Here is a 12,606-nt window from a genome sequence, read left to right on the forward strand (position 1 = left end):
TAACGGTCTCCAGCCGTGACTTCTCTGTGGTCGAGCTGCGTAGGGAAATGGGCAGCAGCTCTCCGTGGGGAATCTGTTTGCAGGGCTCGGTTTTCGGAAAGATTTACAAAGCCACAGAGTCTCTGGGGGGTGAGGATGTAGCACCTGCGTCGCTGACGCTCCTGGCTCAGCACGAGGTCCCAGGGCCGCCTTCCCCAGCGGCCGTCAGCTCAGAGCTGATGGTGGGGTGAGAAGCCGAGGGGCTCCTGCGCCGCAGGTGGGGTGTTGGGCGCTGGGAGAACCCTGCGGCCAGGGCCGGCCTCCCCGTGAATTGAGAATCCGGAAATTAACCCACATACTTGTGCTCAACTGGTGGGGAAAGAGTAGTCTTTTCAACAAATGGAACCGAGATAACTGACATCCACACGCAAAAGAGGTATACGCCTCAGAGATGGAAATACACATCCCCCCAAAAACTTGTGCACCAGTGCCTGCAGCAGCATCATTCACAATGGCCAAAAGATGGAAACAACTCACACGTTCCTCAGGTGAGGAACGCGTAAGCAAAACGTGGTGTATTCATAAAACGAAACACCGGCCACAAAAGGGAATGAACCGCTAACACTACAACATGGACGAACCTTGAAAGCATCATGCTGAGTGAACAAAGGACACACACGCGCACACACACACACACACACACGGCCTGTATTCTATGATTCCATTTCTATTCCATTTCTAGAAACGCCCAGTGTGCGGACATGTACAGAGAAAGGAGGTTACTGGTTCTTAGGGCTGGGGATTATGCGGAAATGGGGGAATAGCCAGAAAATACAGGGTTTTTTTCTGAGATGATGGAAATGCTCTGAAGTTGCCCGTGGTGAAGGCTGCACACATCTGTGAATCTGCTGAAAAGCGTTGAATCCTACACTTTAGATGGGTGAACCGTATGGTGTGTGAGTTTGTCTCCATAAAGCTGTTTGAAAGAACAAACACGTACCCGGCTGGCTCAGGCAGAAGAGCCTACGACTCTTGATCCCTGGTTGTGAGTTCAAGTCCCACGTTGGGTATAGAGATTTAAGGATAAAAATTAAAAGTCTTACAAGTAAGTAAAACAAAGAAATCGCGAGGCAATCCGGGAAACCTGGACGCTGCTGGACGCTCGACAGGCACCAGCGCTATTCTGTGGTGGTCATGCTGCGGCTGTTTTCCTAAGTAGTCTTTAGAAGGTGCTTCCCGAAATATTCGTGAAGGAAATGACATGATGTCTGGGGTCTGCTTCAGAATGATCTGGGAGGGAGGACTGTTTGGGGCTGAGATGAAACCAGGCTGACCCTGGGTAGATGGCTGCTGAAACCAGGAGCCAGGGGCACGATGACCCTAACCGTGCACACGCACTCGCCCCCTTCGACAAGTAAAGTAAAAAGGAGGAAAAGGAAGCCAAGGCAGGTGTGGACAGGACCAGCCTCAAGGACCAGAGCTCCGGGTCATCGTGTCCCGAGGGCAGCCCCTCACACTCCCGCAAGCCCAGCAACTGGTGAGAAGCTCACACCCACCCAAACCTTGTCCCCGGCTGCTCGGAAGGAGCACGAGGCAAACAGCTTTCTTTCTGGACTCTGAAAGACAGAACCGAGATCAGGTCCTTGGGCGGGCATAGTGAGTGCTTACAGGGAAAGTGCACTGAGCCCCCTGGCGAGTGGGAGGGAGCAGCACCGACCCTGGAGAGATGATGAGGCAGCCTCTCCATGAAGTGGTCCAGTTAGACCACAGCAGGTGGGCGGGCAGGTGGGCAGTGGGCAGGCAGATGGGGGGGGTGCCCCAGAGGCTTCCTGCGGCACTGCAAAGCAGGCCAGGCTTCCAGAGGACAGGACATCACCCTGCCGCCTCTCCCCAAGCAGATCACCTTACATGTTTCTCCTGATTTGCTGTGGACTTCACGTTACGGTATTTTGTTGTACGTAAGTTCTTTACAGTTATGTGGTCAGTCTATCATTTATTATCTTTATGATTTTTTTTTTAATTTAATGTGTCAAAAGCTCCCCCCTCCACGGGTTTATTCTAGGAGTTCACACTTGTCTCAACACTGGAGAATCTGTTACTGTAATACACCATGTTAACAGCCTGAAGGGAAAATCATATCATTTCAATATGTGCAGAAAAAGCATCTGACAAAAGACAACACTCCTGGAGGAAAAAACTTCGTATTAACTAGTTGCGGAATGGAACCACAGTCACCCGGAAGAGGTATTTCGAGACTCCCACCACACCTAGCATGCTTGTGGTGGGGTTAAAAATACTTCCTTTAGGGGCACCTGGATGGCTCAGTCGGTTGAGCCTCCGACTTTGGCTCAGGTCATGATCTCGCGGTCCGTGAGTTCGAGCCCCGCGTCGGGCTCTATGCTGACAGCTCGGAGCCTGGAGCCTGTTTCGGATTCTGTGTCTCCCTCTCTCTCTGACCCTCCCCCGTTCATGCTCTGTCTCTCTCTGTCTCAAAAATTAAAAAAAAATACTTCCTTTAAAAATCAAGAATGAGGTGGGGGTGCCTGGGTGGCTCAGTCGGTTAGGCGGCCGGCTTTGGCTCAGGTCATGATCTCACAGTTGGAGGGTTCAAGCCCCACGTCGGGCTCTGTGCTGACAGCTGGGAGCCTGGAGCCCACTTCAGAATCTGTGACATCCCCCCTCTCTCTGCCCCCTTCCCAGCTCATACTCTGTCTCTCAAAAAATAAACAAACGTTAATTTTTTTTTTTTAATCAAGAATGAGGCAAAGATACCCCTTCTGGCAACTTCTATGCACCCTTATGCTGGAGGCGGTCACCTGCCCAGTGAAACAAGAAAAGGGTCAGGTGTGTGCGGTGTTTAGTTTCAGCTCCGTTTGGCAGAAAGCCCAAACAATTGCTTCAACAAAGTAGGAACGGCTGGTGCCCCGTGGCCTCCGTGGCCTCCGTGGCCTCCTGGGGTCGTGGGGCCCTCCCTCCAGGAGCTGCACGCACCATCCCGAGTTGCAAAAATGGCTTCAGCGAGGGCAGGGTGAGTGCATCGTTCCGCAGTCTACAAATTTTCAAAGTACAACCTTCAGAACAAATAGCACCTTCGGTGTTTCAAGGAAGAGTGTAGCTGTTTGGTGTGGTTTTCATACACGCACCCCAGACACGCTTCCCTCCCCCTTGCTTCCCATGCTGTCCTGCAGTGCTGGTCATGTCAGGCGAATTGCTACACGCTTATTTTTCTGAATGGCCTAATCCACGGAACACAGCACATAATGGAGAATATCAGAAATAGCAAAAACCCCGTATTTTGGTGAAGGAGACGACACTTCTTTTAAAGTCAAAATGAAGGGGCACCCGGGTGGCTCGGTCAGTCGAGCGTCCAACTCGATTTCAGCTCAGGTTTTGATCTCACAGTTCATGAGATCGAGCCCCATGTCAGGCTCTACCTGACAGTAGGGAACCTCCCCGGGAGTCTCTCTCTCTGCCCCTCCCCAGCTTGTGCTCTCCCTCTCAAAATAAATAAATAAACAGTAAAAGTCAAAATGAAAGTCCCAGAACTTTTAGGCCATCTGACTAGCATTGTGTGTTATCACATCAGAAAACCAGCACAGCCCACATCCTCGGAAATACTATCCTGGAGCCGGGGAGCACATGCAGATCGGAGCCTGGGGGCCGTGCTGGGGCCGTGCCCCAGTCCAGGAGAGCCTGCCCAGCACCGGGATGGGTCCACGGAGCAGGTCACAGGGCAATTCAGGCGATGCAGAAATTGTGTTAGTATTTCCATGTCCATCGTTTTACTTGACAGAAAATAGCATTTCCTCGTTAGGAAACAGCTCATAGGGACAAAAGCACACGTGAGATCGCATGTCCTGGAAGGGACAGTAGACACCAGTCCCATGACCCAGCCTGAGAAGTGCCCAGTGTTGCCTTTTCGGAAGCCCACGAGGAACCTCTGCCCTCCAGACTGCTTCCTTGTGATCCTTGGGATGTGACCCGCTCCACCCTGGGGGCCCACGGACACAGGACCTGGGGGCCGGGCCGGGGCCGGTGCCGGAGCAGCGCCCTCTGACCCCAGCAGGCGCTGCTGTTGCAGGGGTGCCTGCAGCCACTGTAGATGCCCAGCAGGGGTCTGAGAGCGCCTGGGCCGGAACCTCGTCACTGCGCCAGCAGGACCCTGACTTCGGAGGCCTATTTGTTATGTCACTTGTTTAATGACACTGATGAGACACCCAGGCTTGGTGGCTGGGTCACCGTCTGCGGTCTCCATGGTCCCACCCCCTGGTTTGGCCCTACCAGGGGTCACCCACAGTCCATGCCATTGCACAGCTCGACCCTCTCTTTGTCCCCTGCACCCTCAAAGGGGCGTGTCCCCCTCGTCCAGTTGGCCTCCAGAGGCAGGGCTGCTGTCTCTGAGTCCGCCAGCAGCGCCTGGGTATGAAGCACGGAGAGGGCACAGACGGGGAGGGGGGCACGACTCTGGAGTTCGGGGATGTGGGTCCTGAGACTGGGGTGGCAGAGGCCCCAGGCCTCTGTGCGTGTTCCCGATGGATGAGCCCTTCCAAGTTGCTCTGGCAAGCTCAAGACCTCCTATGGGGGACACACTGGCTGGAGGAGGGCCTCAGGTCCACACAGCTGGGGTCCGGGCCAGGACATGGAGGGACCCGAGTCCTCCCTGGGAATGCAGACAGGCAGCAGAAGTCTCGAGGAGGGACAGACGTCTGCCCCGGGGCAGTGCCCCTTTCCAGAAGAGTAGAAAGTCTTGGTCTTCACAAGCTGGCTTCAGCCTTGCCCGGGAACAAGGGCACCTGGCTGGGGTGGGGGGGGAGCCACAGAGCTTTGCTCACTGTTGGGTGGTCTGTGTGCCAAGCCCTGGTCAGATGAAAGGGCTGTCGACCAGCTCGGTGAAGGGACCTGGGCAGAGAACCTCCCAGGTAGGCATCTTGGGTTGGAAATGGTTATGGAGAGACACCTTAGCAAGCTGACTGAGCATTCCTGCACCGGGTTGGGGCTGTCCAGCCAGACTGTGTGGGTGGTGTTGGGAGCCGCGTGTGCAGAGCCGTGCTCTGTGGCGAGAGCACCGCTGGGGTGGAGACCAAGGGACGGTGGACAGATGCCAGGCGGTGGGCACCTCGTGGTGGTTTTCCTTGTGTTGGTGTCTTGGTCAGCTTTGCCTTGGAGTATCTCAAACGACCACCACGATCCTCAAACTGTTTGCTAAGTGAGCCTTGTCTGGCTGTACGATTTGGCCCTGACTTTCAGGTACTTCAGATTTGAGCAGATCAAAGTGCTGGCCCGCAGGCAGTGTCCAGACTGGGGGGCATGGCCCCTCGGCCCCTCAGTGAGCTCCCTGTGTGCCATGGCCCCCAGCCACCCTCTCCGGTGTATTTACAGACCTGTGTCCTTGCGGATGGTGCCTGGAGTTGGGTTGTGAGTGTAAACAGCACACTGCAGGGGCAGTGGTGCACACGGGGAAGGTGGAAGAGGAAGGGGCTTCCCGGCCCTGTCTGGTCGCCACTGGTCACCTCAGCAGCTGGCACTTCAGGAACTGGGTTGGTGTCCCTTTAAAATCCATTGTGGGGCACCTGGGTGACTCAGTCGGTCAGGCGTCCCACTTCGTTCGGCCCAGGTCATGATCTCATGGTTGGTGGGTTCAAGCCCCACGTCGGGCTCTGTGCTGACGGCTTGGAGCCTGGAGCCTGCTTCCGATTGTGTGTGTGTGTGTGTGTGTGTGTGTGTGTGTGTGTGTGTGTGTCTGCCCCTCCCCCACTCACACTCTGTCTCTGTGTCTTTCAAAAATAAATAAATGTAAAAAAAAATTTTTTTTTTGTTTTAAATCCATCGTGAGTTCTCGTTTTCCCAGAAACCTAGGGAGGATGATGGCTACTGACCGGCAGGTTCAGGTAACGGGACTTTGGGCAGGTTCCTGCGCTGTTTCCGAGGCAGCCTTCGCAGGGGGCAGGGCTTGGAGCCCCTGCCCGCGGTCTGGGCCCCACGGGCTGCAGGGCGGGTTGGGGGGGGCGGACGGGGGCTGCCCCCGCACCTCCCCCCCCCCCCCCCCGCCGCAGCGAGCGGAAAGCGGGCCCTGTGGGTTTTCGCGCCACCACCAGGCGAAGCGGAGTGTTGGGGACGCCGCGCAGTCGGTCCAAACGGGGGACCGTCCTCTTCCAGTTCACTCGGCGCCCGATTCCCGAGTTAACCCTGCTGGTGGGAAAGCAGCAGGCTGGGCCGCGCGGGTCCCTCTCATCCCGCCTCCTCAGACGCGCCCCGCGGGCTCCCCCACCCCGGCCGGGCGCCCTCGCGCGCACCCACCCCCACACGTGGACCCCACGCACGCCCCCAGACAGTAGTTCACCGCAGGCTGCTGGGCGCGCCCTACGAAAACCGTAAGTGTGGGGCGTCCCTAAAGTGGGCGTGCGGGTTTCCATGTGGTCAGGACGGCACCAGACCTCATCCGGGGACGTAGCTGGTGAGTTTCACCTAAAGGCCCTGGCTCCAAACTGTCTCCCCCGCGGTTCGGGCCTCAGGCTCGTAGCCAGTTCTGAGCGCCCTGCTGCCCGGGTTAGGGGCGCAGGAGCGCGCCACGGAGTAAACCCCACGACGCCTCACGGTTTGCACAAAACGGGAAGCTCCGAGGGCGCTGCACGAAACCATTCACCGCTTTTCACGGAAGTGTGGGAGGCACGGGGTTTTTAACCCCCGTTTTAAAATGTGTGTAAGGTGCCCACGAGTGCGCTCGAGGCATCGGTCATCACGTGTATCGACGACGGCGGAAACACAAAAACGGAAAAATGAGACACAAAGGCACCGGAGGCTCCGGGAGGCCACCCAGGGCCGAGTTCCGCGCCCGGACGGACGCGGCCGGCGCGCTGGCGCTGGGACCCACGTCGCAGCCCCCCGTTGCCCTAGGACAGGTAATACATGCGGTAGGCAGCGAAGGGCGCGGCGACGAGTCCTGGCGCCTGCGGCGGGGAGCCCGCTGCGCCCGCGTACGCGGCCGGGGGGCCGGGCAGGGGCGCGCCCAGGGCGAAGGAGGGCAGCAGCGGCTTGGCCGCCAGCTTCAGCTTCTCCAGCTCGGCCTCCTGCAGCCGCTTGGCCTTGGCGCGGCGGTTCTGGAACCAGATCTTGACCTGCGTCTCGCTGAGGCTCAGGCTGCTGGAGAACTCGGCGCGCTCGGCCACCGACAGGTACTGCTTCTGGCGGAACTTGCGCTCCAGCGCCAGCAGCTGCGCGGTGGTGAAGGGCGTCCGCGGCTTGCGGTTGGTCCTGTGCTTTCGGAGGGCGCAGGGCGGAGGGCTGGGGGCGCCTGGGAGGAGAGACAAGCACAAAGCGGATGCTCCGACGCCAGCAGCGCGCGCCCCTTGCCCACGCTTCCGAACCCCGGCAGAGCCCGGTTACGCGTGCCGGTCGCGGCCCTGAGGCACGACGAGACCCAGAAAGCACTGGGGTAAGAGAGGCAGGCCTCAGGGGGACGGGGCGGGGGGCCCTGGACTCGGGGTCTGCCCTCCAGGGAGGGGGGACCGTGCTCACTCCGAGAAGCGAGGGGCTTGGGCGGGAGGCGGCCGCAAGAACTGAGCGGCGAGCACTGGGGCGAGGAGTTGGCGAAGCGGGAATTAACCGTCGCGGGGACGGACGGGGGCGGGGGGCGCTGGTGCCGGAAAAGCTCTGAGCCAAGAAGCCGCGGGTTCAAGGGCTTCGGGCTCCGCGTCCGGATTGGCGCGCGCGAGGGGGCCCGGGTGGGTTCGGTCCTTTCTTTGCGCGCAGGCCAGGCGCGTTAGTGGCTACTTGGCGAAGTTAGGGGTGCCGGCGGCCTTTCCGCCCTCGTCCTCCCAGCGCGGGCCGGGGCGGGGGCTCTCCTGGCTGCCTGGGACCGAGAGACAGGGCACTTACGTGGGGAGGACGAGCGGGCGGCCGGCGGGAACCAGGCCCAGGGCTCCGCGGTGCCCCGTGGCCTCTCCTCCCGGGGCTCGGTGGGCCCCGCGTCCAGCCCGCGCTCCGCCTCCAGCAGCGACTCGACGCTGAAGGGCAGCGGGCCGGGCCCCGCGCGCCCCCCGCCGAACGTCTGGAGCCCAGCGGGGTTCATACTGAGCGACGCCGGGGCCATGCGCCGTCAGGCGGGCGCAGGGCTGGCGAGGCCCGGCCGGCGCGCCGAGAAGGTGGCTCGCGGCGCGATCGACCCGGGCTTGGCGGCACCCCCGCCCGCGGAACCCTATAAGAAGGCGGTGCCCCTTTCATGCGCCGTCATCCAATCGCCGCGGCCGCTGCCGCGCGAGCCTGGGTGTCCATTGGCTTCGCTGACCTGGGAGGGCCGAAGGGACAGGCAGGGGTGGGCCCGCCTCCTGGGACCCAGTGCCCCTGTCCCGCTCCCAGCGCCCGCCAGCCTCTCCCGGAGCTCTGCGGGCCGGGCCCGCGCTCCTCCGGTCCGGGAGGTGGCCGAGGCACCCCGGGGAGCTCGTGGAGCTGGCCTCAGCTCCCCCACCCTGAGGAATCGACGACGGGCGCGGCCTCGGTGGAGCTGGCGTGGGAACACCGGCCTTGACCGCGCGCGGTTCCTGCGAGGCTGAGCGCGCGGCGCCATCAGAGGAGGGGTCGGCCCCGTGGCTCCCCCGCCGCTCTTCTGCTGCGCCCCAGCCGGGATTTGGAACGCTGGGTCCTCTCTCCGAACCCTGGGGGCCGCGTAGGACGGACCCGAACCCGGACTGGCGACTCTGCTTCTGTCCCCTTGAAGTCGCCTTGGCCCTGGGTGGCTTTTCAGGCACCTGTAGCTGCTTAGCACGCTCCCGGGCAGGGGCCGCCCGTCGTGCTGCCCGAGTGTCCCACGGCCTGGGCTTAGGAGCCGCCATCGGTGCGGGTCGAAGGGCCCTGGGCACAGGGGGCGGGAGGGGGGGGCGACCTCTTACCAACTCGGTCACAGGGCTTGGGACAAGCACAGAGTCACTGGGTCACTGGGTGTTTACTGTCGGGCTCTCCCACTCAGCACTTTCTTCCCAGGCCCACCGGGACCTGGGACCAGGGCAAGATCCAGCCGGGAGGGGCCTCGGTGGGTTGGGCTTCCTGGGCGGGGGGATGCTCCTGGGGAGATAGGATTCCCCCCTCCCCCTGAGCAGCTCGGAGAAGTGGGAGCAGAGGCCCAACAGAGACCTATGCTTATTCAGATTCTTTTTCCCAAACTGGACCAAATCTGGTTGAAAAGCCTTCTGTGCCATAACACTGAACCCTCCGTCTGCAGTGTCTCCCTGAAGTTTTGGAACAGATCATGAGATGGGTTGGCCTGTACCGACCTCTTGTCTGGTTAACATCCCAGAGCACAGAAACAGCAGTGTGAATCAGCATATTTTTAGTTTTGAAAAACCAAAGTTGCTTTAATGAGATCCAGCTTTGGGGGACAGTTAACTGTCTGGCTCAGCCAGAGAAACTCAATTAAAAAGTGTTTTCTCCATGCAAATTTAGAAGCGGGGCTGAAAGGGCTCTCACACCAGGCTCCAGGGTCAGGTCCGGTGTCTGGGGCCAGGCCAGCGCCTTCTATAAACCAAGACGGATTGCCCCTTTCTAACGTAATAAAGACGTTCTGAGTTGAATGAAGATAATTGCATCATTAAAGCACTTTCTGTGAAGAACTCTCTCGGGGTAGTTTATCTTCAGCAGGCCACTCCCAGGAGTGTTTGAAGAAGAATTTTAATAAGGATGACAGCCAGCCGCCCTAGCCTGCCCCATGTCTGCCCAGGACACTCTGGAGGTGGCATCTGGGGGGGTGAAGCGGGAGTCTGTGCTGTGGTTCGGCTGGCCCCGGCGGAAGGATGGGGTCTCAGGGCCAACCTCCGAGAAAGTCTCGCCCTTCCCTGTGGTGTCCAAATTGGCGTTTGTCCCCCCTGGCAGGGCAAGGCCGGGCCGGTGCTGACCGGGCCCTTGCCGGGCATGGACTCCAGCAAGGTGGCAGAGAAGGGAGGGAAGATTTGGAGGCTGGGGGGGGCGTGTCCAGGATCGGACGTGAAAATCCAGACCCCAACACTCCGCACAAACAGGTCTCCAACGCAGCACAGTACCCTCCGCACCCCTGGGGCCTGGCCAGTAGGACAGGGGGTGGTGGACTGACAGGGGACCCCATTTCTGTCAGTGTAATGGCTCTGGACGTAGAAACCCATGTCTCATGTGTCAAGAAAGACTGGACACTGTCCTTGGCCACCAGGAGGGCCGAAGTTGACTGTGGTCACTTGGCTTCCCAGCAGCCCAGGAGCAGGCCAGCCAGCCGTGTTGTGTGAACAGGAGGCCGGGAACAGCCTCTGGCCGCGGGCCCTTCTTGAGGCCACTGCCCTGCCCCCATCGCAGGTGTGCCCCTGAGAGGGTGGCAAAACCCCACAGACTGTCCACCTCACCCCGCACTTGGACAGACCTCTTCCCAGCTTGAGTGGCGCTGTCTCCCACCGTGATCTGCTCCCACTCTGAGCTGCGAGGGACAGAAGGTCAGGCAAAGGCCACCTCCTTTTGGTGCTGACTTCGGAGGCAATGAGCACATCCTTAGTTCGCAGAAATGAGTGGCAATCACAGAGCCGGAGGTTTGGAGGCCCCGCTAGGAGCTCCCGTGGGGGAATCAGTGTAATGAGATGATTTTTGAGAAGGGATTCGTTCCGTAGGGTTTATATGGCCAAGTTCGGAACCGCACCGGACTGAAGCAGAAATGCTGCTCACAAAAGTTGGCGGAGGGGAGTGTTGGCCGCTACGGGCGTGAGGTCAGGGAAAGCCCGTGACATCACTCTTCTGAAGAAAGTCATCGTCCCCTCTTGGATATCGGTGATGCGCATCCAGTCCTTGACGAAAACCCCCAGCGGACTTTCCCTCGTGTAGCAGCTGGTGGTAATCAGTTGGCACACAATGGGACCATTGCTCAAAGGACGGGGCCACCTGCTGCCAGGCCTCTTCCAAAGGCTGCACTTCCCACACAGTGTCATCTTCCAGGAAAAGCCCTGTTGGAAACCACCATTTGTTCGTCACCGTCTTGTGTCGCTGTCGCCAGCAGTATGGCAGACAGCCTCCCATCCACCCTGAAGGGCCCGGACACCCCCTCCCCAAAGGCACGTGTGTTGGAGTTTGACTTTTTCCTTCTCGACTTGTTAGGAAATTGCTCCAGACGCCGGTGGCACTTTCCCCACAACTCTGGCCAGAGGGAGACCAACGGGCGTGAGCTCCAGCGGCAGTGGCACGAGAAGGGGGCAGCTGGGACACGAGGTCCACCTGGAGACGCTCCGGTGTCACGTCACTCAGGGGAGTGTTCCGGAGGGGGATCGTCAGAGGAGAAGCCCATCCTGGTTGAGCGAGCCCTCTGTCCAGAGCCCCCGGCTCCCGTAGCTTTGTCCAGGGCAGTAGAGAACAGCCCCTCCAGGGACATCGCAGCCCCAGCTCCGGGCAGCGCAGCAGGGCCCTGGGCAGAGGCGGCGTTAAGATCGTTAGTCACCTGACCTGGAGATGCAGAGACCATCCTGCCTCGTGCAAGCAGACCCAGCCTCACCCTGAGTGTCCTTGAAGGGGAAAGGGAGAGCCAGAGACAAGCACTGTGAGAAGGATGCACCCAGACGCCGCTGGCCTTGTGGGCAGCTTCTAGAAGCCAGGGGCGGGCTCCAGCAGCCAGCGCCCCCTTCACTCTAGCCCCAGGGAACCATTTGCACTCCTGTTTGCGCTGTTTTACGCCACCCCTTTTGTGGTCACCTGTCACAGCTACAGTCGGAGTCCAACCTGTCTTCTAAGGCACCTGTCATCACCCTGCCTTTTGTGGGAGAGGAAACCGAAAGAGAGAGACAGGTGCCATGCTGGGGGCCGGGCAGAACGGAACCGGCCCCGTGTGACTGCGAGGTCCGTGCTTTCCCTCCACAGCCGCGAGCAGGGCGGGCGGGCCCGGCGCTGCTCCCAGCTTCTCCTCCACGACTCAGCCATGGGTCACAGGCGGCAGCAGAACCCCGTGGCATGCGGGGACCCTTCCTCTGGCGCCACCTCTCCCAGGGTCCAGGACTCCCTGACGCATCCTGGAGCCTCCCTCCCGGCCTCCCTAGCTCTGCCCGCCCGGCCCCATCTCCACAGCCCCTTAGGTGGGACGTGCTCTCAGGGGCCACTGCTCTGCTACACTGAGCCCGGGGCGCTGACTGACCAAACTTGGTGATAGAAGGCAGGTGACAGGTGATTCTGTGCCTTTGTAAGAACCAGGCGCACCTGCTACTGTCCACCCACTCACAGCTGCTCGCTGTGAGCCCGAGACCCAACTGTCCTGGGCCTGAGGCTCTGGACGCCAGGGCCAGGTGGGGCAGAGTTTCTGAGGACAGATTCGGCTCCCTTCCGGGGCTTCCCAGAGGAGTGGAGTGGGGCTCCCTCTCAGTTCTGTCAGCCCCACATGCTGCCTCTGTGTACTTTCTCTCTGTCTCTTCCTGTCTTTCTGTTGTCTCTGTCTCTCTGTCTATCTCTGGCTCTGGCTGTCTCGTCACCCTGGGCCAGGGTCTGGCACTGGCTGACCTGGTGAACAGGTGTGACCCGTTGCACACACGGGTCCCGGGCACAAGGGCAGGACTCAGGCCAAGTGCACAGTGTACCTCCCCCTGCTCCCCATTTCTCTGGAGGCCTTGCTCCCGTCCCTCTCGGGGCCTCAGTGGCCCGGGCCCT

General features: G+C 60.1%; 1 protein-coding gene across 1 annotated transcript; it reads right to left on the reverse strand.

Annotated features, from left to right (window-relative positions):
• Positions 1-6,869: 6,869 nt before the first annotated feature.
• Positions 6,870-8,089, reverse strand: LOC124507257 (homeobox protein MSX-3-like). The gene is made up of 2 exons (XM_047073665.1): positions 7,855-8,089; positions 6,870-7,270 (listed from the first exon to the last, which is right to left on the reverse strand). Exons 1-2 carry the CDS (start codon positions 8,066-8,068, stop codon positions 6,870-6,872), a joined length of 615 nt encoding a protein of 204 aa, XP_046929621.1. The 5' UTR covers positions 8,069-8,089.
• Positions 8,090-12,606: the final 4,517 nt, after the last annotated feature.

Source organism: Lynx rufus, unplaced genomic scaffold (assembly GCF_022079265.1).
Source record: "Lynx rufus isolate CCGP_SWC_20201006 ecotype Redwood Valley unplaced genomic scaffold, mLynRuf1.p SCAF_11, whole genome shotgun sequence".
In the NCBI taxonomy this organism is placed as follows: domain Eukaryota; kingdom Metazoa; phylum Chordata; class Mammalia; order Carnivora; family Felidae; genus Lynx; species Lynx rufus.

Bases quoted from the DNA above. Each gene is read 5' to 3' on its own strand.
- LOC124507257 (XM_047073665.1), bottom strand. From the start codon at position 8,068: ATGGCCCCGGCGTCGCTCAGTATGAACCCCGCTGGGCTCCAGACGTTC. The intron at 7,271-7,854 runs GTAAGTGCCCTG...CTCTCCTCCCAG, and splicing joins CGCCCGCTCGTCCTCCCCAC to GCGCCCCCAGCCCTCCGCCC.